The 25,635-nt window shown below is 42.8% G+C and overlaps 1 protein-coding gene across 1 annotated transcript; it reads left to right on the top strand.

Moving 5' to 3' along the window:
• The first annotated feature begins 9,203 nt into the window (after positions 1 to 9,203).
• On the top strand, positions 9,204 to 11,377 carry LOC121982604 (protein YABBY 2-like). Its single transcript, XM_042535743.1, has 6 exons — positions 9,204 to 9,812; positions 10,327 to 10,458; positions 10,541 to 10,613; positions 10,725 to 10,773; positions 10,857 to 10,932; positions 11,066 to 11,377. Exons 1-6 carry the CDS (start codon positions 9,744 to 9,746, stop codon positions 11,189 to 11,191), a joined length of 525 nt encoding a protein of 174 aa, XP_042391677.1. The 5' UTR covers positions 9,204 to 9,743; the 3' UTR covers positions 11,192 to 11,377.
• Positions 11,378 to 25,635: the final 14,258 nt, after the last annotated feature.

Genomic DNA, 25,635 nt, shown 5'->3' with positions numbered 1-25,635 from the left:
ACATATACAACACGCACAATTACACAAAAATGGCGCGCAGACCATAATATGAATTACAACACATGTATCCAATCCAATTGGGGTTTTTGGGCCATGACCATTACAAATACATACATAATTCTAAATTATGTATTTTATATAAATTTCTACAATTTTACTACTATTTTTACAATTTTATGAGTTACAATTTTCCGACGGTCCCGTTTAGCGATTTTCGGGCGCAATCGCGGGACAACGCCCCTTGCGGGGTTAGGGGCAGCACCCCTACTCATCAAATGAGTCTCATGAGTGTCCTACTACGATCTTACAGTGCCTTAATCCGCTGTCCCAAAACTATTTGGGCGAAACCTTGCCGTTTCGGAAGGTTTTTCTCGGTATATGAAGCCTACAAGTGACCAAGCACTTGTTGCTTCACATCTCCAAGAAAAATACTCATAAAAACTATAAAAAACATAAATTTACAGAAACTTACAGATCTAATATTTTTTCATAAAAATACAAACGAAACATGTACACGCTTCGCACGTGGTTCTGATACTACTGTTGGGACTTTCGGGCCATAAAAATCGCTTTTTGCGTTGCAGAAACCCCGAAGTTCCATGCCACCGGATCCGTGCGAAGATTTAAATTTCATGTACATGTTTTCTAATCCTAGATCTACACTAGATCTACATGGTAGAGAAGTTATACCTTTGATGCGAAACCCTTCGCTTATCCCGCTCGTCCAAGTGTTGCCGGATCTCGAGTGTGTTCAAGTGTACACACCTCTAGTAGTATCCACACGAACAAAAAGTGATTCTCAAACCACTCTAGATGGAGAAGAGAACACCACAAGTGTGCTAGCACTCCTAGGCTCTCGGATGGGATTGGAAGAAGAAGATAGAGAAAAGAAAAGATAGAATAAATCTCAAACACTCTTCTTATTCTTCTATGTAACTATCACTCTATCTTTCTTCTTGGAACTAAAACTCACTAACCTTCTTGCCTTGCTTGGAGCTCTCGGCCAAGAGAGGAGAAAGAACAAGATGAGAGCTAAGGAGGAAGAAGCATTCAATCACCAAAATCAATACCACAAATGAAACTCATATTCCTTTATGTGGCCGACCACACATGGAATGCCAAGGGTCTTTGACTCTTGACATTCCATGCCTCTTGATCTCCTTTGATGATGTGGAGATGATGTGGCAAGGCTAGTCATGCCATGTAGGAAGAGTCAACCTTCATGGTGTGGCATTTGATCAAGTCAAACTTGACCACTTCTCTTCTTAGGTGAGTTAAATTCAACCTTTGATTCAAGTCAATTTCAATTCAATGAATCTCAATTCATTAATATAAATTGACTCAATGAATCAACTTTAAATTAGACTCATTCAACAATTGAATCTAACTCAATAAGTCTACTTTGGATTACTCTTAATCCAATTTTGATTCATCACATGAACCTAATCCAATTGGTTCATCATATGAACCTAATCTCCATCCACTTGTTCTTTGTGTGTGACCCAATAGGTTCTTGTAACGTTGGCAATATTTCTAAATCTTATTTAGAAACATAAACAATGAGCGGCATTTAGCAATACATCATTGTTACCCAAGTTACAAGAATGTTGAGATCCAACATCACCTTGTGACTACTAATTGTGACTCTTCACAATATATGACAAGTGTGCTTCTATCCTTGACATCTAGGTTGATCAATTTGAGACATAGAAGGTGTCATCCTCTGATCAATCTAAATCTTGAACTCCAAGTAGACTCACTATAATCAAATGAGCTCAATATCTCATATTGACTCATTTGGGCATGGCCATGCACTTAGTGATCTCACTCTATCAAGAATAACGATGTCACTCCCGTTATATAGGAGGGATAGATCCCAATCTTTGATTCAAGTCAATTTCAATTCAATGAATCTCAATTCAATAATATAAATTGACTCAATGAATCAACTTTAAATTAGACTCATTCAACAATTGAATCTAATTGAGTCTAACTCAATAAGTCTACTTTGGATTACTCTTAATCCAATTTTGATTCATCACATGAACCTAATCCAATTGGTTCATCATATGAATCTAATCTCCATTCACTTGTTCTTTGTGTGTGACCCAATAGATTCTTGTAACGTTGGCAATGTTTCTAAATTTTATTTAGAAATATAAACAATGAGCAACATCTAGCAATACATCATTGCTACACAAGTTATAAGAATGTTGAGATCCAACATCACCTTGTGACTACTAATTGTGACTCTTCACAATATATGACAAGTGTCCTTCTATCCTTGACATCTAGGTTGATCAATTTGAGGCATAGATAGTGTCATCCTCTGATCAATCTAAATCTTGAACTCCAAGTAGACTCACTATAATCAAATGAGCTCAATATCTCATATTGACTCATTTGGGCATGACCATGCACTTAGTGATCTCACTCTATCAAGAATAACGATGTCACTCCCGTTATATAGGAGGGATATATCTCATCTACATCACTCACATCCCTCCGCATAATTTGTTACATACCCAGTAATCGCCTTTATAGTCCACCTAGTTACGGGTGACGTTTGACAAAGCCAAAGTATGCAACTTCTTATGTAGGGAACCATGGTGACTTCAGGTCCAAGGACTAATAGTCATATTAATAGCCACACGAGAAAGTATATGACACTCATATAACAATCCATGATACTTTCTCATGGCGGTTCATTCAGTATACATTCTCCAATGCATACCCATGTGTCAACTTAATATTTCTATATCCATGACTTGTGAGATCAAGTCATCGAGTTGACCTACATGCTAGTCTCATCGCATTAACATTATCCCTAAATGTTAATACTTGACTAGAAATGATTAAGAGTAGTGTTCCTTATATCATCTCATTATCGATTCAACCAATCGATTGATATAGGTAAGAACCTTCTACTCAAGGACGTTATTATACTTAGTTATTTGACACCAATATAAGTAAGTATAATAACCAAAATAAATGTCTTTATATACATAGGAATATGATACAATGAGTCCATACAACAATCATCATATGATTGGTTCTAGGACTCTAACTTACAAAAGACTCATGAGTCACTCGACAATGTTATAAGTGCACTTAATTCTGACATCTCAAGACCACTGAGTCGCTCGACCTGATATACACGGTAGAAGAGAGAATTCTAAATTACTGAATGGGCATACATTGATTGATACTTAGAACTTTTTACAAGCTGATCATGGGAAATATAAAAAGTTGGTGAGAAGTTTGAAAAGGAAACTAAGCAAGGTAATCGAGCACGTCGTTTGGAATCAACTCGGAGATCTACTCCCTCTTTATGATTTTGCTTGATAGGTCAGGGGAAAGGTAGCTGCCGTCCTTCAGTTGTCGGAGGGTGTCGTTGATGCCATACTTGAAGAGACGGATAGTTCGGTTAGTGAGCATATCGTTAAAAGCATCAGAGCGAAGGTAATTTACTCTGAAGGATTCCAACTGACCAGGTTCCTCTTTGAACTTGTGGAAAGATTCCTTGGACGCCTCTAACTCAGCCTTTAGGGCAACCAACTCGACATCTTTTTCATCAAACTGGAGCTTGCTTGCCGTTTGCTTAGCCGTTTGGCTAGCCTGCTCGGCCGTTAAAATAGTTTCCGCCTCTTTAAGATTCTGAGCCAAGACTCGAGCCTCTTTATTTTTGATGTCAAGGTCTTCGATGGCTCAGAGTTTCTTGGCATTGGTGGAATTTATCTTCGACTCAAAGTTATCAGCCCGCTTGGTTAGCCGGTCAAGTTGGAGGGTCGGCTTGTGATTCTTATTCTTCTCCACGTTGAGCACCCGTTCAGAGCCCAACAGTTGCTCGGAGCTCTGCTCCAAGTCTTTTTTCAGCTCGGCAACCTCCGTGGTGAGTTGCTCAGCCCGAGCCTGCAAGGTATATGCTTGGCTGGATGGGGCTCGCAATTGTTGGTTCTCATGCTCCAAAATGCTAATCGCTGGTAGATTGCCAAACTCTCCACCCAGAATTACAAGACAAAAGAGTTAATTAGTTTTGATAAGGGAATGCAGAGAAAAGACTTAGTTAAAATTTACCCTAGTAGATTTTTGAGTAAAGTCGCCAGCTAGCTCTCCGAACGGAAGGGTCACCGCTTTGGCCCTAACATCTGCCCAGGTTTGGGCAAGGGGACCTTGGATGGTTATTTGATGTCAAGGGAAGCGAAGGATGACCTTGATGCTTTGTCGGCCACTCGGGGCTAATGACTTTAAAGTGACCGGACCCTTGAACTTGGACATGGGGGAGGAGCGAATTATGGATACTTCACCAGGCGGGCTAGTGGGCGGAGGCGGCAAGAAGGCAACCGACGATGTACATATTATCCCGGCTGGTAGCACAGACAAAGAAGGTGTTTGATCGGAGGATGAAGGGGTAGGTAAGGAAGCCTCCCTCTCAAGGACTGCCAAAGATGAAGTTTCACCTCGCTCAGATGGATGAGGGGAGGTTGAAGGAGCAGAGGGCTGGAAGGCTGAAGTGGCTGAGCGGTAAAAAGCCTCCACCCCGTGCCTCTTGCGGCGTTGGATTAGCGGCTCACTTGAAGTGCCCGACTCCGAAGGCACTGCGATTGGCCCCATAGATTTCCATTTGGGGAGTAGTCACTAGTTGTGGTCGCAACATCGCTAGCTGCCACCTTGCTTCCGTCTACTTCGCGGATCGGCTCTTCCGAGTGCTTGACCGATAAGAAGCCTCGACTCTCTAGCTCGGTGATGCCTTTACCATTGATTTCTGCACTGACAAGCTTGCTCTTGCCACTCAATCATTCCCTCAACATGACTTGGGTTGTAAGAAAGGACGAAAAATCAGTTAGATTCAAGGACGATAAGAAGAAAAAAAGCATACCTAGGGGGAGGGGCAGCGTTCTAATATGGCTTAGCCCAAACACATACAGGATGCCCTCCAATAGCAGTCGGTGTATGTGATATTTCTGACTAGCCAGGCTCACGACTACTTTAAGGTAGTCCGACCAACCTCAATATCGACCGACCGGTGGAGACTTCGCCAACTCAATCTGCTAGTCGATCGGGAATTTGGGCTAGATGGCGAGATGGACGTAGAAGTAATGCTCCCTCCATTACTTATTTAAGGAAAGTATTTTGTCGAAGTAAATGACACCCACTCAGGCTTGAAATAGAAAGGTGTCCATCTCGAATAATTTATGGTAGTAGAAATAATGAAATACATGGGGGTACCAAAGGAATGCCATGTAGGTAGAACAGTATGACGACCTCGCACAACAATTTAAAAGAATTGGGCACTAATTGATACAAGGAAATATGAAAATATTTACAAACTTTAGAGAAAAAGAGGTAAATGAGAAAGCGTAGGCTGACTAGAAACTGATCCTTAAAAAAGGGCAGAAAACCATCGAGAGGCTTATGAGGACGGTCATAGGTGGACAGGATGATAATCTTATAACCTTAGGGGAAATGATATGTTAGCTGCATCTGGTCGACCTCGTTGCTATTGAAGTTAGATTCGATGGAGGTGTACCAGAGCCTGGGGACGACCAGGGGAGGATGAGGAGATTCAGCCATAAAGCAGAGAAAGGGAAGGAAAATAGGGATTCAATGATAAAGAAAGGACTTACTACAAAAGAAATTGTTAGAAAAGGTTGTGGACGAAGAGGAGAAGGTGACGGTGAACACGGGGGAGATGATAGGGTAAAACAAGAACCTAAGGCTTAAAAACCTAGAGGATGGCTATTCTGAGCCGTTCGATCGAAGGCTTTAGAAAATAGAGATTCATCACGATCGTTGAATTCGAAAAGTTGCTATCACATCAAACCCAAACAACCATCTGTCACATCACTTCTGTGACAGCATGCAAAAGTGGCACATGGCATTCAATTATAGGTGACATTAATGAGGAGGCAGGGAGCATGATTACAGGGCATGACCAAGTGTGCTTTGTGTTAATGGGTAAAGATCTGAATGATTTTTGAGAAATTAAGGTGACGTTGATGGCGATTAAAAAGGCATTACAATCTAAGTAGAGATCAGTAAGGAGCCAGAAAATTGGCTAAGTGTGACACACAATTGAGCTGAACAACGGGTATAAACTCTTGAGTCAGAGAACATCGAAGCCAAATAACAGCTATAAACCTTAGAATAGTAGACGTCACAACTGAACGATGGCTATAAAACCTTGAGTCCAAGAACGTTGATAGTCGAACGATGACTGTAAACCCTATAACACCTGGTCGGGAAGAAAAGAGTTCCCAAATATACTAATCGCCCAGTCATTCGGACTTGTAGCCTTCAACTAGATTTGAGGGGAAGGCTTGTGATGCGGTGATGAAAGGGGACCCCACTAGTAGGTTAAAGTAGAAGAAAAGTAGTGGTCATGGACGTCAAGGTCAGAACAGTCAAAGACCCAGATCCATGAAGTAAACCAATTAAGCCGAGCGTCAACCTTATCTGTTCAGTCGGGCTTGACAACCAAGTCAGCCCTAGTCGTGCTCGAACGACTACTCTAGGAAAGCTCGTAATTAAATCTGATAGCCAAGCAGCAACTCCCCCGGATCGCTACCCTGGAGCGGGAGGCATGCCCGGTTGGACAAAGGGCGGCCCTCCGATAACAGTACAACCGAATGAAAAGCAGGACAATAGTTCTGTGCATTACGTCCGGACGAGGACGACCCGACTGAGTAGCGGCCGGTCGGCCGTGTGTGGGCTTATTAACTATCTCATCATATCATTTTGGGAGTTTGTGTTGCTGACAGTAAAGCATGTCCAGCAAGCAAATCATACTTTAGAAGCTTTCAGGCTGTCACATTAGAAAGTTGCATGACTACTTAAGGAATGATGTCAGAGACACTTTTTGACTTGTCTTTTCCTAGAATGCTTAGGAAAATGTGTCTACGCTTTGAGATATGTGCACGAACACTATAGTAACACTATAAAAGGAGATTCCCATCTACAAGCGAAGGTACACAACTTCATTTTTTATACGCCTTAGTTACAGTTCTCCACTTTTCTATATTACCGGAGATTGACTTGAGTGTCGGAGGGCCAACTCCGGGAACCCCTTCCCAGCTCGGGACTAACGCTTTTGTGTTGCAAGACTGCGAGGAGAATTTGCCTCATCAAACTTCCAATCACATCCCCAGTTTGTCGTCATCTCAGTTTTCGGACAGAATCATATATATTAAAGAATTTTTTTCCCCAAATCCACTAACTATTTTTGTTGTTGTTAGGAATTGGTTATATAGAAGTTTAATATATTTTTTAATTATATATATTTTTAATATGATGTTAAATCTAATATGCTTTTGTTGAATGATGGTAGTTGGATAGAAAAAATAAAAATTATTAGTATAAAAGATATCTAATCCTTTAATGGGTATGGATATAGGGATGAATATCCGATCCCGGATGAATATGGGGATAAAGAATATGGAGTCTGACTTGAATCTGACTCATTGTCATCCCTATTCGTGTTCAAATCACTCCTGATATTAAGCCATCCGTTAATATGACCCATCTATACTTTCCGGATTTACCTTGATGGCCAATGAGAAATTTTTATGGGTCAGATCGATCACTTTTAGGATTAGTCGGTTCAAAGAGTTGGATATTTGAATTATCAAAAAAAAAAAAAATAGACAATTACATATAGATTGTAGTATTTTTTTTTTCATGGAAGAAAAAGTACATATATATATATCACTATGATGAAATTAAGAAAACATATTACACTAGAATTATTTGACTTTTTTTTTCTCATAATCCAGGTGTTCGAACTAATCTAGTTCTGAAAGTAGACGATTTTTTCATTAGTTTTCCTGCCATATAAATCCGGAGCACAACTTGTATATACTTAAAAACTAACTTTCAGGATATTCACCTTATTTAGAATTCAAACTGATCATTTTATTGTTCATCACCCATATGAGAAAATAAATCCACATTTTAGTATATTACTATGAATTAAAAAATGTAATCAAAATGGCTAAATTTAAATATCGGATTACCAAAAGAGATTAATACAATAAGTAGCAAAATGAGCCTATAAGACTAAAAGAAATACACTTGAAAACATCAAGTGACATAAACCTAAACTCATATCTAAAGGATTCACTCAGAGTAGGATACTAATTAATGATCCGCCTTCGCGATTTTTAAAGAAGCTAGTGTTTTATCATGATCAAATTAAACAAGGCAAGAGGTTCCTTTAGGCATATCACAAAAGACATTTTAAGTATCCCAACATTGTTTAGTTGGAGGTACAAGTAGTTAATTATTTTTTATAAATTATTAATTTTAAGCTTCCACATGCAAGTTTACATCGATCTTTTCCAAACAACATGCAAATTCTCTAAACTCGCCTTTGATTCAACAACTAAAATGAGACATAAAGACAAATAGGACTAGTCAAATAAGATAGTACTTACAAACAAATCCAAGTTTACTTGGCAAGGGATTAAAGGGTTAGACAATTAGACCTTTTAAGCTCCAGTTTCACCAAACTAAACACTTTGTCCATGATCAATCTAATCACCATGCATGTGCATGCTCTAGATCCAAATTAAATTTAAGTGTCCAATCTATGTGACACTACATGAACAATTACCCCTACAAGATACTCAATATCTTGTCCACCTAAGGACACATTGTGTAGTGCACATGGCCATAATAAAAAAAATTATATATATCGGCCCAATTCCATTTGTTGATAATATATTATCATCAATAACAATAATATATAATATATCTTTTTTAACAGTCGAGCCAAATGCTAAAGAACAAATACAAGAGACAAGGAGTAGATATATTGCAAGTCTTGTCACACTTAAAAAGTACCTGAGCAATTGAATGGTGAAGACATGGCTATGGGAAATAATTCATAGTCCAAGCACTCTTGATTGGAACTCTTGAGCTACAAAACTTGAGATAGATCTTTTCATTTTGTTATCTTTAATGTATTTTATACTAATCGAGTGTATTTCATCTATGGTATATACACTACTCTTTATCATTTTGCATAGATATTTAGATGAACTTACTAAATAAAAAACACCCATGATTCCATCATCAAATATTAACTATGATAATTAATTAGACCCAAGAAGGAAAATTAGGTACTTGAGACGATAAGATCTTGATAAAGCAGTCACTGAAAAAGAAGGAAAATTCATCACTTTCTTTCTTTCTTTCTCACTGCTAGGGTTCCTGTCAAAAATTCAATGTTATATCCTTTTCCAAGAAAAAAAAATTTAGTGAAGAACTGATCATCCGATATGTGAATGAAATATTTTCTTTTCTGTCTCAGGATTAATACAATCTCGTGTACCTCTTCCTCTCTCTGCCTCTCTCTGTCTCTCTTTCTGTCTTTCCTCACATGCTTCATGCCTGTACATGGATTACAGTACTGTTACAGAGATTGGATTGAAATCAAGGCAGTAGAAGCCTCTCCTCTCCTCTCCTCTCCTCTCCACTCACTCATTATTGTCTCAATCATGGCCGCTCCGACATAATTCCACCACTCGGCCACTACAATCCCCCTGATCATGCCCCACCCAACACCATGCTCATGTCATTGTATTCATCCAGCTCTCAAGCTAGCTACATGCATAAGGAAGCAAATTAGGGCAAGGAAGAGATAAGAGCAGCTCCCCTTTCCTATATAGCTACCCTTCCTTTTCCGTTCCCTCATCATCGTCGATCGAGTAGAGAAAGAGAGAACAAGAGATTCAAGTAGCATAATGTCAGCCCAAGCTTTGCCTGAGCACATTTGCTATCTCCACTGCCACTTCTGCAGCACCCTCCTTGTGGTACATACATATATAGATATATAGATCATTTGTTATTTTGTTCATCGATCGACTTTTGGTCTTCCTTTTTGGTGGAAAAAGAAGAAGCTGAAGAGTATATATTGTTTGAGATGTGTGCATGTGTACAAATGGCATAATAACAGGGATTCTTCCTTTTAGGTCGTCTAGTTCTAGGGTTCTTCCTAGGTTTCCTGTGACTAGACATTGTTGACTGCTATTTTTATATACATGACTGCACAGCTAAATTAAAGCATTTTTTAATATATATTCTTGAGAATCTAACCCTCAAGGCTTTGAGATTTGCAGATCTCTTAGCTTAGCTTGTTAATTCATCATCATTCTTCTTCTTCTTCTTCTTTCACCTTGATCTCTTGAGGGATGTGCCATTGAGCTCCAAAAGTAGCTAGCTAGGCATTGGGAAATGCAAAGTGAAAGCTCACACACCCATGAAAGCTTCATTCAGAGACCACTAGCTAACATTAATGTGATTTGATTAATGCACATGCCTGAACAGGTAAGTGTTCCTGGGAACAGCTTGGTGAACATCACTAACATTGTGACAGTCAGATGTGGGCACTGTTCTAACTTGCTGTCTGTCAACCTTGGAGCCTTGCTTCACACTCTCCCTTCGCATGATCATCTCCAGGTTAATTTGGCATATATCTCTGATCGTATATAAAATGTGTAGAAGAGGAGCACTAGTTGTGATTGTTTGATGTGTTTAGCAGAGAGGAAGCATGCAACAAGAACAAAGAATGGAATGCGGTTCAACTTCCTTAGAACCGATGCTCCCCATCAGCCGTAAGCCTCTAATTACTGATCACACTTAATTGCATCCATGAATATATATTTAATCAGAAAGAAATTTGTAGTAATTGTTAAATTTTTTTTGTGTCTCCCCCTCTTGAACAGCACCAGAGAAGAGGCAGCGTGTGCCTTCTGCATATAACAAGTTTATCAAGTGAGTTTTAATTTCTACAGAAACTTTCATTGGATGTTCCAAATCTTCAGTTCAAACAACTCAATGCGATACCAATTATGCAGGGAGGAAATACAAAGAATAAAGGCTAACAATCCAGACATCAGCCACAGAGAAGCTTTCAGCACTGCAGCAAAGAATGTAAGTAATCCTCTTTTTCTTCTTTTTAAAGAGTAAAATAGTTCCTTAGCACAGTAAACATTGATGAAATTGTTTCTGCAAGTTTTTTATAAATTTCTCAAGATGAGAGTAATCATGATCTTTTCTTTGGCAGTGGGCTCACTTTCCTCACATCCATTTTGGGACAACATTCGATGGCGATAAACAAGAGGATGATCAGGTGGATGAACCGGTGGTTGCACCGGCAGGAGACCAGTTAGGTCATCAGAGTTTCTTCTGAGAATCATATATAATAATTAGCATGCATATGAACATTAATAATCAAGTCGCAGTATTGTTCCTAAAAATCGATGATATCTTCTCTATTTATGTGTGCTTTACTTTGTTATGATCGGTTGTTCCTTCAAAAGAATATGTTATTCAATTCAATTCCTCTTAATGTTGTTGAAATCACACTGTTTGAGAAGCATCGATCGAAACCCTAATTCATGTCATGAGATCAAACAGCTGTTGGACACTACAGTGATCTATGCAAGTACAATTGCGATATTGATCAAAGATGTCGCACACTAAAATTTTCTAGGATTTTGAATGTGCTCAGCTACAAACAGTAGAAAAGCACAGCTATAAGCTATATACTACGTAAGTAGCTTGAACTTTAATGAACTTTTCAGCAGCCATGCACAGAGCTCCACGATGTGGTCAGTCAAATTTATTGTATGATCAGCTGCATGCATGGCACTTAAAGAGAGGAGACGATGACTTGTCATTCTCTACCATGCTAGCTAGCTAGCCACTTATGCCATTGGTCTATAGGAAGTATGTGAGCTGAGGAACATGCTGTAGCATGATGTGCTGTTCTGTTTTTGAGAGACTCCAGGGTCGAGTTGGGACTAACTGTAGATGAGGGTAATGCATGATGTTTTGAAGGTTCTCGGCTTATTCGAGAGCATGCTCTTGCGCGTGTAACCGAGTTGCTACTAGGATGATAGAATTGTAATACATGAGTAAGGCTAGAATCTATTAAGATTCATTCTTTTAGTGAATAAGTTTCTCCTAAGATTGTATTATCGAGGGCAGAGCTAGGATTTAAAACTAACTAGGTTAACCATCGATTATAATTGATGTTATAAATTAATTAATTTAAAATATATAAATAAAATTAAAAAGTATGTGAATATTAATTTTCTACAAATATGTAATAAAAAAGTATTTACTATTTAATATATTCAAAAGCATCGAAAAAATGTCTTGAAGTTGTCATCTTTGATTTTTCTTATAATCAACAATATTAGAATTAAAATCATTAATTATTTTCTTGTTATTAAGATTCATTGTTGCATTAGAAATGTGAAGAGTTAAAACAAGATGAATAAACCTACTAATTAAATAAATATATTAGATTCAATATATAAGTAAACCATATAGTTATAATTCTCAAATATTACCACTAATGAACTATTTTTTTTTAAATTCACAATAATAAATTTTAGGCTAAAAAAAATCTAAACTTGAAAATTTATAAACATCATTTTCCATAACTCAAATAATTACAACTAAATATTCAACATAAACAATCAAGAAGATGAAATCAAGTTGAAAACTCTTGAAAAAAGAAGCAAAATTGATTTGGGTCACGAGGTGGTTTTACTAAAATTGCTGACAAAAATTTAAAGGAAGGTGATGGTCATGACCATATTTGGTTAGAAATTTTCCTTAGATTTGAATACACATAGCCCATGACCTAAACTTTAGAAAATCATCGAAATGACAGAAATAGAAAGAGAACAACTCAGGTATATAACAACAATAACAACAACAATAACCAAGCCTTTTCCCATCAGGTGGGGTCGGCTGTATGAATCCTTTTACGTCATTGAGCTCTATCTCCTATTATATCATCATCTATATTTAAATAAATTTTATTTTATTTTATTGTTGCTAACCAAGTCTTTTTTTGTCTTCTTCTTCCTCGTTTGATATGTATTTTTATCATAGTTTCACATTGCCTAACTGGAGTATTTATTAGTCGTCTAAGTACATGTTCGTACAATCTTAAACATGTCTCTCGGAGTTTTTCCTCAATAGATGCAATTCTGACTTTCTCTCTAATGCTCTCATTTCTTATTTTGTCCATCCTCGTATGCCCACACATCCACCTTAACATCCTCATCTCTACAACTCTTATCTTCTGCTCATGTGCTCGAGTCATAGCCCAACATTCGACTCCATATAACATAGCAGGTCTAACTACGATTTTATAGAACTTACCTTTAAGTTTAAGAGGTACTTTACGGTCACATAAACGCTCGACGCTCCCCTCCATTTCACTCATGTTGCTTGTATTCTATGTAAGACATCTCTCTCAATCCCTCCATCGTTTTGCAAAAAATGATCCTAAATATTTAATTAAATCTCTCGGTTCCGGGCAACTCGTCCTCTCCTATCTTAGCAATTGTTTCATTACTTCTAATATTGCTGAACTTAAATTCCATATATTCCATCTTTAATCTATTAAGCTTAAAACTTTTCCCTTCTAGTGTTTCCCTCCAAGATTCTAGTTTAGCATTTACTCCTTTACGTGTTTCATCTACCAAAATAATATCATCTGTAAACAACATGCATCACAGTACTTTGTCTTGAATATGCGCAGTGAATTTGTTCATAATTAGTGTAAAAAGATAGAGACTTAGAGCTGATTCTTAATGTAATCCTATTTTTATTGAAAATGCTTCAGTTACTCCGCCTGAAGTCTTTACTCTGGTCGTTACATCCTCATACATATCCTTAATTAGTTCAATATATGTTACGCTAACACTTCTCTTTTCTAAAATTCTCCATATAATTTCTCTTGGAATTCTATCATAAGCTTTTTATAAGTCAATAAATACCATATGTAGATCTTGTTTTTGCTCCCGATATTATTTAATTAATTATCTAAGAAGATGTATAGCTTCTATTGTCGATCTTCCGGGCGTGAACCCAAATTAATTTTCTGTCACTGTGGTCTCCTTCCTTAATCTTTTTTCGATTACTTTTCCCCAAAGTTTCATACTATGACTCATGAGTTTAATACTCCTATAGTTTGTACAATTTTGTATGTCTCCCTTGTTCTTATAGAAGGGAACCAGAGTACTTATCCTCCATTGATCAGACATTTTTTTTTGCTTTCAATATCATGTTAAATAATTTTGTAAGTTATTCAATACCTTGTTTCCCTAAGCATTTCCATATCTCGATCGGAATATCATCTAGTCCAACGATTTTTCCATTGTGCATCTCATTCAAAGTTTATTTTACTTCTGAAGTTTGAATTCTACGATAAAAATTAAAATTTCTATGTTCATTTGATCTACTTAAATTACCTAAGTTAAGTAGGTCACCTAAACCTTCATTAAAAAATTGATGAAAATACCTCTTCCACCGCTCGTTTATCCATCGTTTACTAATACCCTATTACATTCATCTTTAATATATTTTATTTGGCTAAGATCTCCTGTTTTCCTTTCTCTCAGTTTAGCTATTCCATAAATGTCTCTTTCCCCTTCTTTTGTATTCAATTTTTGATATAATCGTTTAAAAGTTTCATTTTTTGCTTCACTCACTACTTTCTTAGATTCTTTCTTGACTATTGTATATTTTTTTAAGTTTTCCTCGTTCTTACAAATATATAATTCCTTATAAGTCATTCATTTTTTCCTTCTCTTCCTCTTGTACTTTCTTATTCCACCATCAAGATTTTTTTTTTCCGCTACCTTAACACCCCCTAGTGCCGGCCCCATGGATATGGAGGGAGGTTCATACAGTTCACCATCAAAATTCTTTAGTTAGTGATGCATGTCTCTTTGACTCATCAGAAACCATTCAAATATGATTTGCCTAAATTAGGATTTATTTTACATAATTTCTTACTAAATATTCAGATTCAAATCTTTTCCTGTATTTTTTTAATAGTAATTGGTTCGAAATTGTGAGTAGGAGAGAGCTAATAAGAATAGTGAATGAATTTGTTGACATTGAAAAAAACGATAATCAAAATACATAACAAAAGAAATTGGGGATAGAGCAAGGAGGCTCCGCCCCTGGGTATAATAATTAAACCTTGGGCGCGGACCGCGCGTGAAAGGACGTTTGGGATTTTTGCAACACGTCGACTTCTGTGAGAGCGATGGCACTTGGGCACAGACTTAGTCCCGGCCAGCGCCGCGCCGCGCCGCGCCGCACCCGCTGGGATGGTGCTGAGCAGCTAGCGGTCAGAGGCGACTGTCAGCAGAGGCTGCACGCGCGCAGGCAGCAATGGCACAGAAATTTATAGACAGAGGGGAGCAGACAACGGAGTTGACGAATGAATTTTATATCTGTTAAAATTAATATATAATCAAGAATAATGGGTAAAAAGTCTTTTTTTATTAGAATTATTAAAAAATCGTTCCTTTTCGTTTTTTGTTTGTTTTTCGTTAAAGGACATCCCATCCTATTCCATCATTATCTTTTGAAAATAACACAATTATTTTCCAGCTCCCACCTCATACATTAAATTATTATAATGGTTATAATAGTCAGTAGTCTGTGTAGATATTATAAAAGTTACCAGGGAGGGATGGCTCTAAAAACTTAAAATTAGGAGTGATCCGGCGAATGAGGAGGGCCTTCAGGTAGGGTCTATTAAGGCAATAGGATCAAAATAGGATCGGAATAGGTGACAGTCAAACGTCGAAGGTAAAACAAGAACTAAGGAATATGCCTAAGAGGAAATTTCTTAATATTGATCGGACACTCTTAAAGACTCAGCTCCTCATTCAATCGAATATTTATGAGGCTCTGCTTCTTATTATATCCTGATCGACTAAAGTTGGCCAGACTACTAGGAGGGGCTCAACTCTCCACTTAACCAAATATTATAGGGTTCTGCTCCTCGTTATATCCTGATCAGACTTGCTCTCAGAGGTCCAGCTCCCCGCTCAACCAGATATTTATAAGGCTCTGCTGTCTATTATATCCCGATTGACTAAAGCTGACCAGACTTACTCGTAGAGGCCCAGCTCCCCACTCAGCTAGATAATTACGAAGTTATGCTCCTCATTATATTCCAATCGGCTAAAGCCGATCAGACTTGCTCTCAAAGGCCCAACTCCCCGCTCAGTCGGATATTTATGAGGCTCTGCTCCCCATTATATCCCGATCGGCTAAAGCTGATCGGATTTGCACTCAGAGGCCCAACTCCCCGCTCAACTGGATATTTATATTTTCGGGGCTCTGCTCCTCATTATATCCCGATCGGCTGAAGTTGATCAGATTTGCTCTCAAAGGCCCAACTCCCTGCTCAACTAGATATTTATGGGGCTCTACTCTCCATTATATCGAGATCGGCTAATGTCAATCGGGCATACTCTCAGGGATGACCCAATGCCCCGCTAGTATGTTATCAAGGCCCAGTCACTCCTAATGAAAGACTGGGCTCCCTATTTTTGGCTCATCTTCTGACTAACATCTCAATAGGTCTTCTACCCCATAAGCCTATTTTGACATTAATATAGCATGAGGGTTTGTCTGAGAATTAGATGATTGTATCTTTGCGCATATACACAATGCCCCCATACCTATGATGGGATGGCAGGCTACGACGAGAGCATGGTGATTAGCCAAGTTATCTAATAACAATGTGATGCCTTATTAAATACGAAGATTATGAGAGACAATATAAAAAAGAGTCCTTCTCCGGTGGTGCAGATACACAAGTCCATTGCCTTTCTTCCATTACGCCACTATCCTTCTTCTTCCCGGATTTTGACTTGATCATCGGAGTAGCTGTACTAAGAACCCCCCATGGCCTGTTTATTGACTATTTTTTCTCCTCCTCATGTTGGTTCTTGAAGGCATTCCTTGACGTTCTCATGTTGAAGTCTTCTTCCAATCAAACTCCTAGCCAATTCACTAGCACCTCGCGACCTCCATTCTAATCCTCTCCTTCGTTCCTCTACTCTCCAAAGGCTCTCTAGACAATTCAACACTCCCTGCACCTCATGGTGATAACCTTCTACGGGTCCACAAGCATCTCCTATGGCCCCACTTTCCTCTTGGCTTTTCTGGCGACGAGGAAAACTCACCTTTTCTTCTGAGACTCCGCTACCTAGTCAATATCGAAGATGACTCACCTTTGTTGGGGCAATTTCCCTAGGTCAAGTTTGACCAGTTTGACTAAGCTTGAGTTGAGTCAAGCTTGAGTCAGGATTTGAGTTTTGATGTTTGACAATATAAGGAAATTGTTGGAGCAATCGTCCGGTTATGGAGATGGTCAAAAGGTTGACTAGGTTGATGATAATACAAGTCAAGTAGGTCAAGGTTGACAGGAGACTTGACTGAGAAAGTCCTAACTGGATGTTAGGTATTAGGAAGGTCCTAGTGAGGAGCTAGGCAGGAGAAAGTCCTGGTGAGAAGCCAGGCAGTTGGAAAGTCCAAGTGTGATCTTAGCAAAGGAGAAAGTCCTGGTGAGGAGCGAGACAACGGGAAAGTCCTAGTGAGGAGCTAGGCAGGAGAAAGTCCTGGTGAGGAGCCAGGCAGTTGGAAAGTCCAAATGTAATCTTGGCAAAGGAGAAAGTCCTGGTGAGGAGCCAGGCAATTGGAAAGTCCAAGCATGTGGTCTTGACAAGGTAAGTCCTGGTATGACTTGGCAAGGAAGACCCGACAACTAGGATGAGGCTGAAAGAAGCTCCTAAAGGCAAGGCGTGAAGGATGAGGAGATATCCGAGGGACGCAAGGCCGATGGAGGAGGCTAGAAGGCTAGTTTGAGGTTGGTCGGGTGTGGCCAAATGCTAGGCATGGAAACTCAACAGGTCACGGTTGACCGGAAGTTGGGTTTGGGACTTTGGACTTGAGTTTGAGTCAAGTTCAGAGTGTTCAATCGATCGGGCGATCGATTGAACAAGGTCCAAATCGATCGGTCGATTGATTTGGACTGTGCTGCGATTGTGGGAAGACCCAATCGATCGACCGATTGATTGGGATATGAAATCAAGAGCACAGAGACTTTCCCAATCGATCGGGCGATCGATTGGGAGCTGCCAATCGATCGGTCGATCGATTGGGCAGCAGAAGCTCTCACGCGGACGCGAGAGCACAGAAAGACACTGAATCAATCAAATGATCGATTCAAGCAGTCCCAATCGATCGGTCGATCGATTGGAAATTGACCGTTGGGTAGGATGCAGATGATGGACGACTGCGATGGAGCAGTGCTGACGTGGCAATCAATTGGGGTTGATTTCAATTGATTGGAGGCACTGTATATAGCCTGGGCGGAGCGTTTTATTCGCCAGATCTTTGCGATCTTCTCCTACGAGCTTACAACGATCTTCACAGCGATTTCTCCAGCACTCACACCAGTTCTTGAAAGCACTTGAGGAGCATCTTCAAGGTTCAAGAGGCAACAACAAATAGCAAGAAGAAAGGTGTATTCACTTGTATTCTTAGAGTTTCTTCTTGTATTTGTGTTTGTGTTGTGTGTGAGTTTGTATGAGGCTTCTCCGCCTCCGGCTGCGATCGAGAAGGAGGTTTTCATTAGTGGAGATAGCATGTCGTGTGTGGATCCTTGGATTAGTCACCTCTTCTTGAGGTGGATACCAAGTAAATCTTAGGTGTTAGCATTGTGAGTGTTTGTCTTCGAGTATTCCGCTGCACAACAACAAGACGAAGCAAACCGATGCAAGTGCGATGAAATGCTATTCACCCCCCCTCTAGAGGGCACATCAGTCCCAAAAAATGGTATCAGAGCGAGGTCGCTCTTCTACGGACTAACCGCCAAGAAAGCAAGAAGCTAGAGGAAGAAGATGGAGTCCGAAGGACCGCTCGGATGGGACATCTGGATTCCACCCCCCGTATGACAAAGAGGACTTCAATTTTTGGAGAACTCGGTTGGAAACATGGTTCTAAATGGATTGGAATCCATTCCTTTGACACATATAAAAAGCATGCTAGAAATAATTCTTATCATCTTAATGCTATTTATCATGAGAATAGGAGGCATGATAGCCTTAAGGATAAATATATTCCTCCTCATGCTAGATCTACCACACCTAAGGTTAGGAAGGTAAATAACAACTTAGGCAATAACACCAAGGACTTTAGATATATGCCTAAAAATAGACATGCTCAAGGATTCAATGAAAAACCAAAATCTAGGGATTTATTGAGTGAAAACTAAGTCTTGAGGACAAGACTTGATAATTTAGAAAGGACCTTAGCAAGAATGGAAAACATGCTTAGGGGTCAAAATGAGCATAACCTAAGAAAAGTTAGACAAGAGCCATCCAATGGCTATAGGGGTTTGGGATACAAACCTAAAGCCAAGAAGGATGTGACTTCCTTTTATAGGGTTCCATATAGCTATGGGACCGACCCTAGGTGTAGAGGTCAAGTTAAAGATTCTAGGGAAGGAATCCCTAAGAGTACTTTTGACAAGATCAATGTGACTAAGACTTCTAAGAAGTCTAACAAAGTCACAAAGAAGGTCGCAAGGGAGGCCATCCCTAAAGTTGATCTAGTAAAGGTGACTAAGGCTCCAAAAAGACCTAATAAAGTCACAAAGAAGATTACAAGGGAAGTTATTCCTAGAAGTGACCTAGTAGAGGTGACCAAGGCTTCTAAGAAGCCTAGAAAGGTCCTTAGGAATGTATCTAGGGAAGCCATCCCTAGTGAGTACCTAGAGCATCCAAGGAGTATCAATAGGTTTTAGGTTCCTAGGAGCATATTCTCTACACCCTAGATAGGTTTAGAGAGTGTCAACTCTAATTGGAAGGGTAGTCAACCCAACCTTGATGAAGTTGGCACTTGAAGAGTATTTTCAAGGTTTTACTAACCTTTGAAAATGAGAAGGATTATTAGTGTTACTCTTTGAAAGAGTAAAATGTGTCAAAATTTGAGGAGTTGAATATAATTTAAATTGACACACTTGAGAGAAGCAAAAGAAATGCCAAATTGGAAATGTGACATTTTCTTATAGAATTAAGGGAAATGTAAACCTTAATCCAAATTGTCACTCTTAGAAAGAGCAAATTGTGCCAAATAAAATTTGAGGATTTAATTTTTACTTTCAATTGACACAAATAGGAAAGGGTAAAAGACATGCCAAGTTGGGTTGTGACATTTCTTCAATAGGCAAGCTAGGATTAGAATTTAAAGGTTTAGCTAAGGGATTAAGAATACTTAGATAGTCTATCTAGGTATATTTTATATATGCTAAAGTGTCATGATTGATTGCTTATCACATGTCATGACATCATGTGTTGCATTCATTTTTAGTATGTGATCCGGTAGTAAGAATGGGGGACCACATTTAATAAGAGTCAACGTCACGGGAAGGTTGAAGAGTAAAAGGTCAACCAGAGGATTGGCCGAGCGGATAAATATTGGGGCGACCGGCCGAACGAATCCGAGCGGAATCAAAGACAGGCCGACGGGGGAGTCGGGGTTCCAAAGCTCAATGAAACAGTAAATAATGACCGAGCGGAAGGCCTAAGAGAAGGCAGGACGTAATGGGCGCGCCGCCCGGCCGGCGCAGGGAATTAAAGCCTTCCGGACGGCGCTCTTCGTCTAGCCGGACGGACGGATGTCCTGGCCGGCGGTGGGTAAATATGGATAGGAACAGACAGCCGTCAAGTCGTATGGCTAAGCCATACTCCTAGTCTGACAACAGGGTGTCCTGTTGTCCCATCGAAGGCGCGATGGGACTATTGCAGTAATTGCGTCAGGTAAGCTTTCTGACAAACACATACCGAGGCATGGGCTGCGGACACGTACGCGCCTCGGTGGGCGTGTAGAAGCTCTTTCACCGCTCTATATAAAGAGCCGTAGACTTCGCCGGAGGTACGCGTTTAAGGCCTTTGGAGCTATTTTCTCCACCATCTGCTTGCCTAACTTGAGCGTTGGAGGGCCGTCGCCGGGGACCCCTCCCCGGCCCAGCTTCTTTGCAGGTTCACCGGAGCGTCGTCCGACCGGCCTGAGATCCACGTCAGCGACTCAGAGAGCGCCACGTCCCTAGCGTCCGTCGATTCAGCATTCGGACAGGATCAAATTGGCGCCGTCTGTGGGAACGTGCCTGCATCCGAGTGGAAGAGATGGATGAAGCTGGACGACCACACACCGTGGCACTCTCTCAAGAGGGATTGAACGCTCTAATCAAGGCAAGAGCAGCTAAGGCCGTGGAGCAGCAGAAACAAAAAGCGCAAGCCGAACGCCTCGAGCAACAGGCGACGGCAGCATCATTAGGCCAAGCGGAAGTACATCTCCGACCGGAAAATATCTCAACATGTGGCCGAGATAAAAGTCCGGTCGGCACTCAAGGGGAAGCACCACTTGCCCAAGGGCATTACAGGTCGGCAACCTAGTATGGAAAAAGGCAAAGGCGGTTGGAAGAGATGGGCAAGTTGAAGACTCCTTGAGCAGGCCCCTCCAAAGTCATCGAGAAGCTCCGCTCGGGTTCCCATTATTTGGAACGCAAAGACGGGCGACCCGGAAAATTCTGCCATCCTCATGGCCTTGATGGGTTTTGATGAGTACATCGTATCCTCACTCCACGGGTATTCGGGAGTCGAGAAACTGAATTAGATCCTCTGCTGGTCGGCAGGTTAGTTTTCCAGCTGTATTTTATTTCGGTCATAGAATTTCAGTTCCTCAAACGAAGGCCCCGAGCCGTTCGGCCGGAGGTTAATTATCCGAGCCAAGCGCTCGATGATGAAGGCCCCGGACCGTTCGGCCGGAGGTTAATTAGCCGAGCCAAGCGCTCGAGGACGAAGGCCCCGGACCGTTCGGCCGGAGGTTAATTAGCCGAGCCAAGCGCTCGATAACGAAGGCCCCGGACCGTTCGACCGGAGGTTAATTATACGAGCCAAGCGCTCGATAACGAAGGCCCCTGACCGTTCGGCCGGAGGTTAATTAGCCGAGCCAAGCGCTCGATGACGAAGGCCCCGGACCGTTCGGCCGGAGGTTAATAAGCCGAGCTAAGCGCTCGATAACGAAGGCCCCGGACCGTTCGGCCGGAGGTTAATTAGCCGAGCCAAGCGCTCGATGACGAAGGCCCCGGACCGTTTGGCCGGAGGTTAATTATACGAGCCAAACGCTCGATAACGAAGGCCCCGAGCCGTTCGGCCGGAGGTTAATTAGCCGAGCCAAGTGCTCGAGGACGAAGGCCCCGAGCCGTTCAGCCGGGAGGATTATATACGAGCCCGTGGCTGCCATGGGCTCGATGGTGTAGACCCCCGAGTCGTTCGGCCGGGAGGATTATATACGAGCTAAGTGCTCGATGGTGAAGACCCCCGAGCCGTTCGGCTGGGACGATTATATACGAGCTAAGTGCTCGATGGTGACCCCCGAGCCGTTCGGCCGGGAGGATTATATACGAGCCCGTGGCTGCCACGGGCTCGATGGTGAAGACCCCCGAGCCGTTCGGCCGGGAGGATTATATACGAGCTAAGTGCTCGATGGTGAAGACCCCCGACCCGTTCGGCCGGGAAGATTATATACGAGCTAAGTGCTCGATGGTGAAGACCCCCGAGCCGTTCGACCGGGAGGATTATATACGAGCTAAGTGCTCGATGGTGAAGACCCCTGAGCCGTTCGGCCGGGAGGATTATATACGAGCCACGGGCTCGATGGTGAAGACCCCCGAGCCGTTCGACCGGGAGGATTATATACGAGCTAAGTGCTCGACGGTGAAGACCCCCGAGCCGTTCGGCCGGGAGGATTATATACGAGCCCGTGGCTGCCACGGGCTCGATGGTGAAGACCCCTGAGCCGCTCGGCCGGGGGATTAGCCCTCAGGGCCGATGGTGAAGACCCCCGAGCCGTTCGGCCGGGAGGATTATATACGAGCCACGGGCTCGATGGTGAAGACCCCTGAGCCGTTCGGCCGGGAGGATTATATACGAGCTAAGTGCTCGATGGTGAAGACCCCCGAGCCGTTCGGCCGGGAGGATTATATACGAGCCCGTGGCTGCCACGGGCTCGATGGTGAAGACCCCCGAGCCGTTCGACCGGGAGGATTATATACGAGCCAGGGGCTCGATGGTGAAGACCCCCGAGCCGTTCGGCCGGGAGGATTATATACGAGCTAAGTGCTCGATGGTGAAGACCCCTGAGCCGTTCGGCCGGGAGGATTATATACGAGCTAAGTGCTCGATGGTGAAGACCCCCGAGCCGTTCGGCCGGGAGGATTATATACGAACCACGGGCTCGATGGTGAAGACCCCCGAGCCGTTCGGCCGGGAGGATTATATACGAGCCACGGGCTCGATGGTGAAGACCCCCGAGCCGTTCGGCCGGGAGGATTATATACGAGCTAAGTGCTCGATGGTGAAGACCCCCGAGCCGTTCGGCCGGGAGGATTATATACGAGCTAAGTGCTCGATGGTGAACACCCCCGAGCCGTTCAGTCGGGAGGATTATATACGAGCTAAGTGCTCGATGGTGAAGACCCCCGAGCCGTTCGGCCGGGAGGATTATATACGAGCCACGGGCTCGATGGTGAAGACCCCCGAGCCGTTCGGCCGGGAGGATTATATACGAGCTAAGTGCTCGATGGTGAAGACCCCGAGCCGTTCGGCCGGAGGATAATTATCCGAGCCATGGGCTCGATAACGAAGACCCCCGAGTCGTTCGACCGGGAGGATTATATACGAGCCAGGGGCTCGATGGTGAAGACCCCCGAGCCGTTCGGCCGGGAGGATTATATACGAGCCAGGGGCTCGATGGTGAAGACCCCCGAGCCGTTCGGCCGGGAGGATTATATACGAGCCAGGGGCTCGATGGCGAAGACCCCCGAGCCGTTCGGCCGGGAGGATTATATACGAGCTAAGTGCTCGATGGTGAAGTCCCCCGAGCCGTTCGGCCGGGAGGATTATATACGAGCTAAGTGCTCGATGGTGAAGACCCCCGAGCCGTTCGGCCGGGAGGATTATATACGAGCCACGGGCTCGATGGTGAAGACCCCCGAGCCGTTCGGCCGGGAGGATTATATACGAGCCAGGGGCTCGATGGCGAAGACCCCCGAGCCGATCGGAGGGGTTTGAATTAGCCCTCAGGGCCGTCGAGCTCCGACGTTAAATATCGAGAGACGAGCCGGCGTCTATAAACTTCCGAGCGGAAGACCGTCGAGCTTCGACGTTAAATATCGAGAGACGAGCCGGCGTCTATAAAATTCCGAGCGGAAGACCGTCGAGCTCCGATGTTAAATATCGAGAGACGAGCCGGCGTCTATAAACTTCCGAGCGGAAGACCGTCGAGCTCCGACGTTAAATATCGAGAGACGAGCCGGCGTCTATAAACTTCCGAGCGGAAGACCGTCGAGCTTCGACGTTAAATATCGAGAGACGAGCCGGCGTCTATAAACTTCCGAGCGGAAGACCGTCGAGCTCCGACGTTAAATATCGAGAGACGAGCCGGCGTCTATAAACTTCCGAGCGGAAGACCGTCGAGCTCCGACGTTAAATATCGAGAGACGAGCCGGCGTCTATAAACTTCCGAGCGGAAGACCGTCGAGCTCCGACGTTAAATATCGAGAGACGAGCCGGCGTCTATAAACTTCCGAGCGGAAGACCGTCGAGCTCCGACGTTAAATATCGAGAGACGAGCCGGCGTCTATAAATGTCTGAGCGGCTCGCATTGCGAAAATTTAGCGAAAACTCCTTTGAGGTAAGGTGCAAAAGATGGTTAATCGGAATTAAAAATGTGAGCAAGTAAACGAGTTACGTTCGCGCGCCGAACAGCTGCTTAATGTCGTGGCGAAAGACGTCATTGAAGGCAGGCAGCTGGGGTCTATGTTAGAGCGTGAAGCCGAGCGGAAGAATTTTAAAGAACACAAGGCACGGACAAGATACCGCCGAACGGATGAGTATCCCTATGCCTGGCCGAGCGGCCTAATGCAATGATCATTACTCAGTCAGATCGGCAGTCCAGTCAGTCGGACTTCGCCTCCTTCGACTAGACTTGAAGGGGATGCAAGTGATCCGGTAGTAAGAATGGGGGACCACATTTAATAAGAGTCAACGCCACGGGAAGGTTGAAGAGTAAAAGGTCAACCAGAGGATTGGCCGAGCGGATAAATATTGGGGCGACCGGCCGAACGAATCCGAGCGGAATCAAAGACAGCCCGACGGGGGAGTCGGGGTTCCGACGCTCAATGAAACAGTAAATAATGACCGAGCGGAAGGCCTAAGAGAAGGCAGGACGTAATGGGCGCGCCGCCCGGCTAGCGCAGGGAATTAAAGCCTTCCGGACGGTGCTCTTCGTCTAGCCGGACGGACGGATGTCCTGGCCGGCGGTGGGTAAATATGGACAGGAACAGACAGCCGTCAAGTCGTATGGCCAAGCCATACTCCTAGTCTGACAACAGGGTGTCCTGTTGTCCCATCGAAGGCGCGATGGGACTGTTGCAGTAATTGCGTCAGGTAAGCTTTCTGACAAACACATACCGAGGCATGGGCTGCGGACACGTACGCGCCTCAGTGGGCGTGTAGAAGCTCTTTCACCGCTCTATATAAAGAGTCGCAGACTTCACCGGAGGTACGCGTTCAAGGCCTTTGGAGCTATTTTCTCCACCATCTGCTTGCCTGACTTGAGCGTCGGAGGGCCGTCGCCGGGGACCCCTCCCCGGCCCGGCTTCTTTGCAGGTTCGCCGGAGCGTCGTCCGACCGGCCTGAGATCCACGTCAGCGACTCGGAGAGCGCCACGTCC

The sequence above is a fragment of the Zingiber officinale genome, chromosome 5A, assembly GCF_018446385.1.
Source record: "Zingiber officinale cultivar Zhangliang chromosome 5A, Zo_v1.1, whole genome shotgun sequence".
In the NCBI taxonomy this organism is placed as follows: Eukaryota; Viridiplantae; Streptophyta; class Magnoliopsida; order Zingiberales; family Zingiberaceae; genus Zingiber; species Zingiber officinale.
Note: the sequence above shows the minus strand (reverse complement) of the source record. Positions and strands in the feature narration are given on the sequence as shown.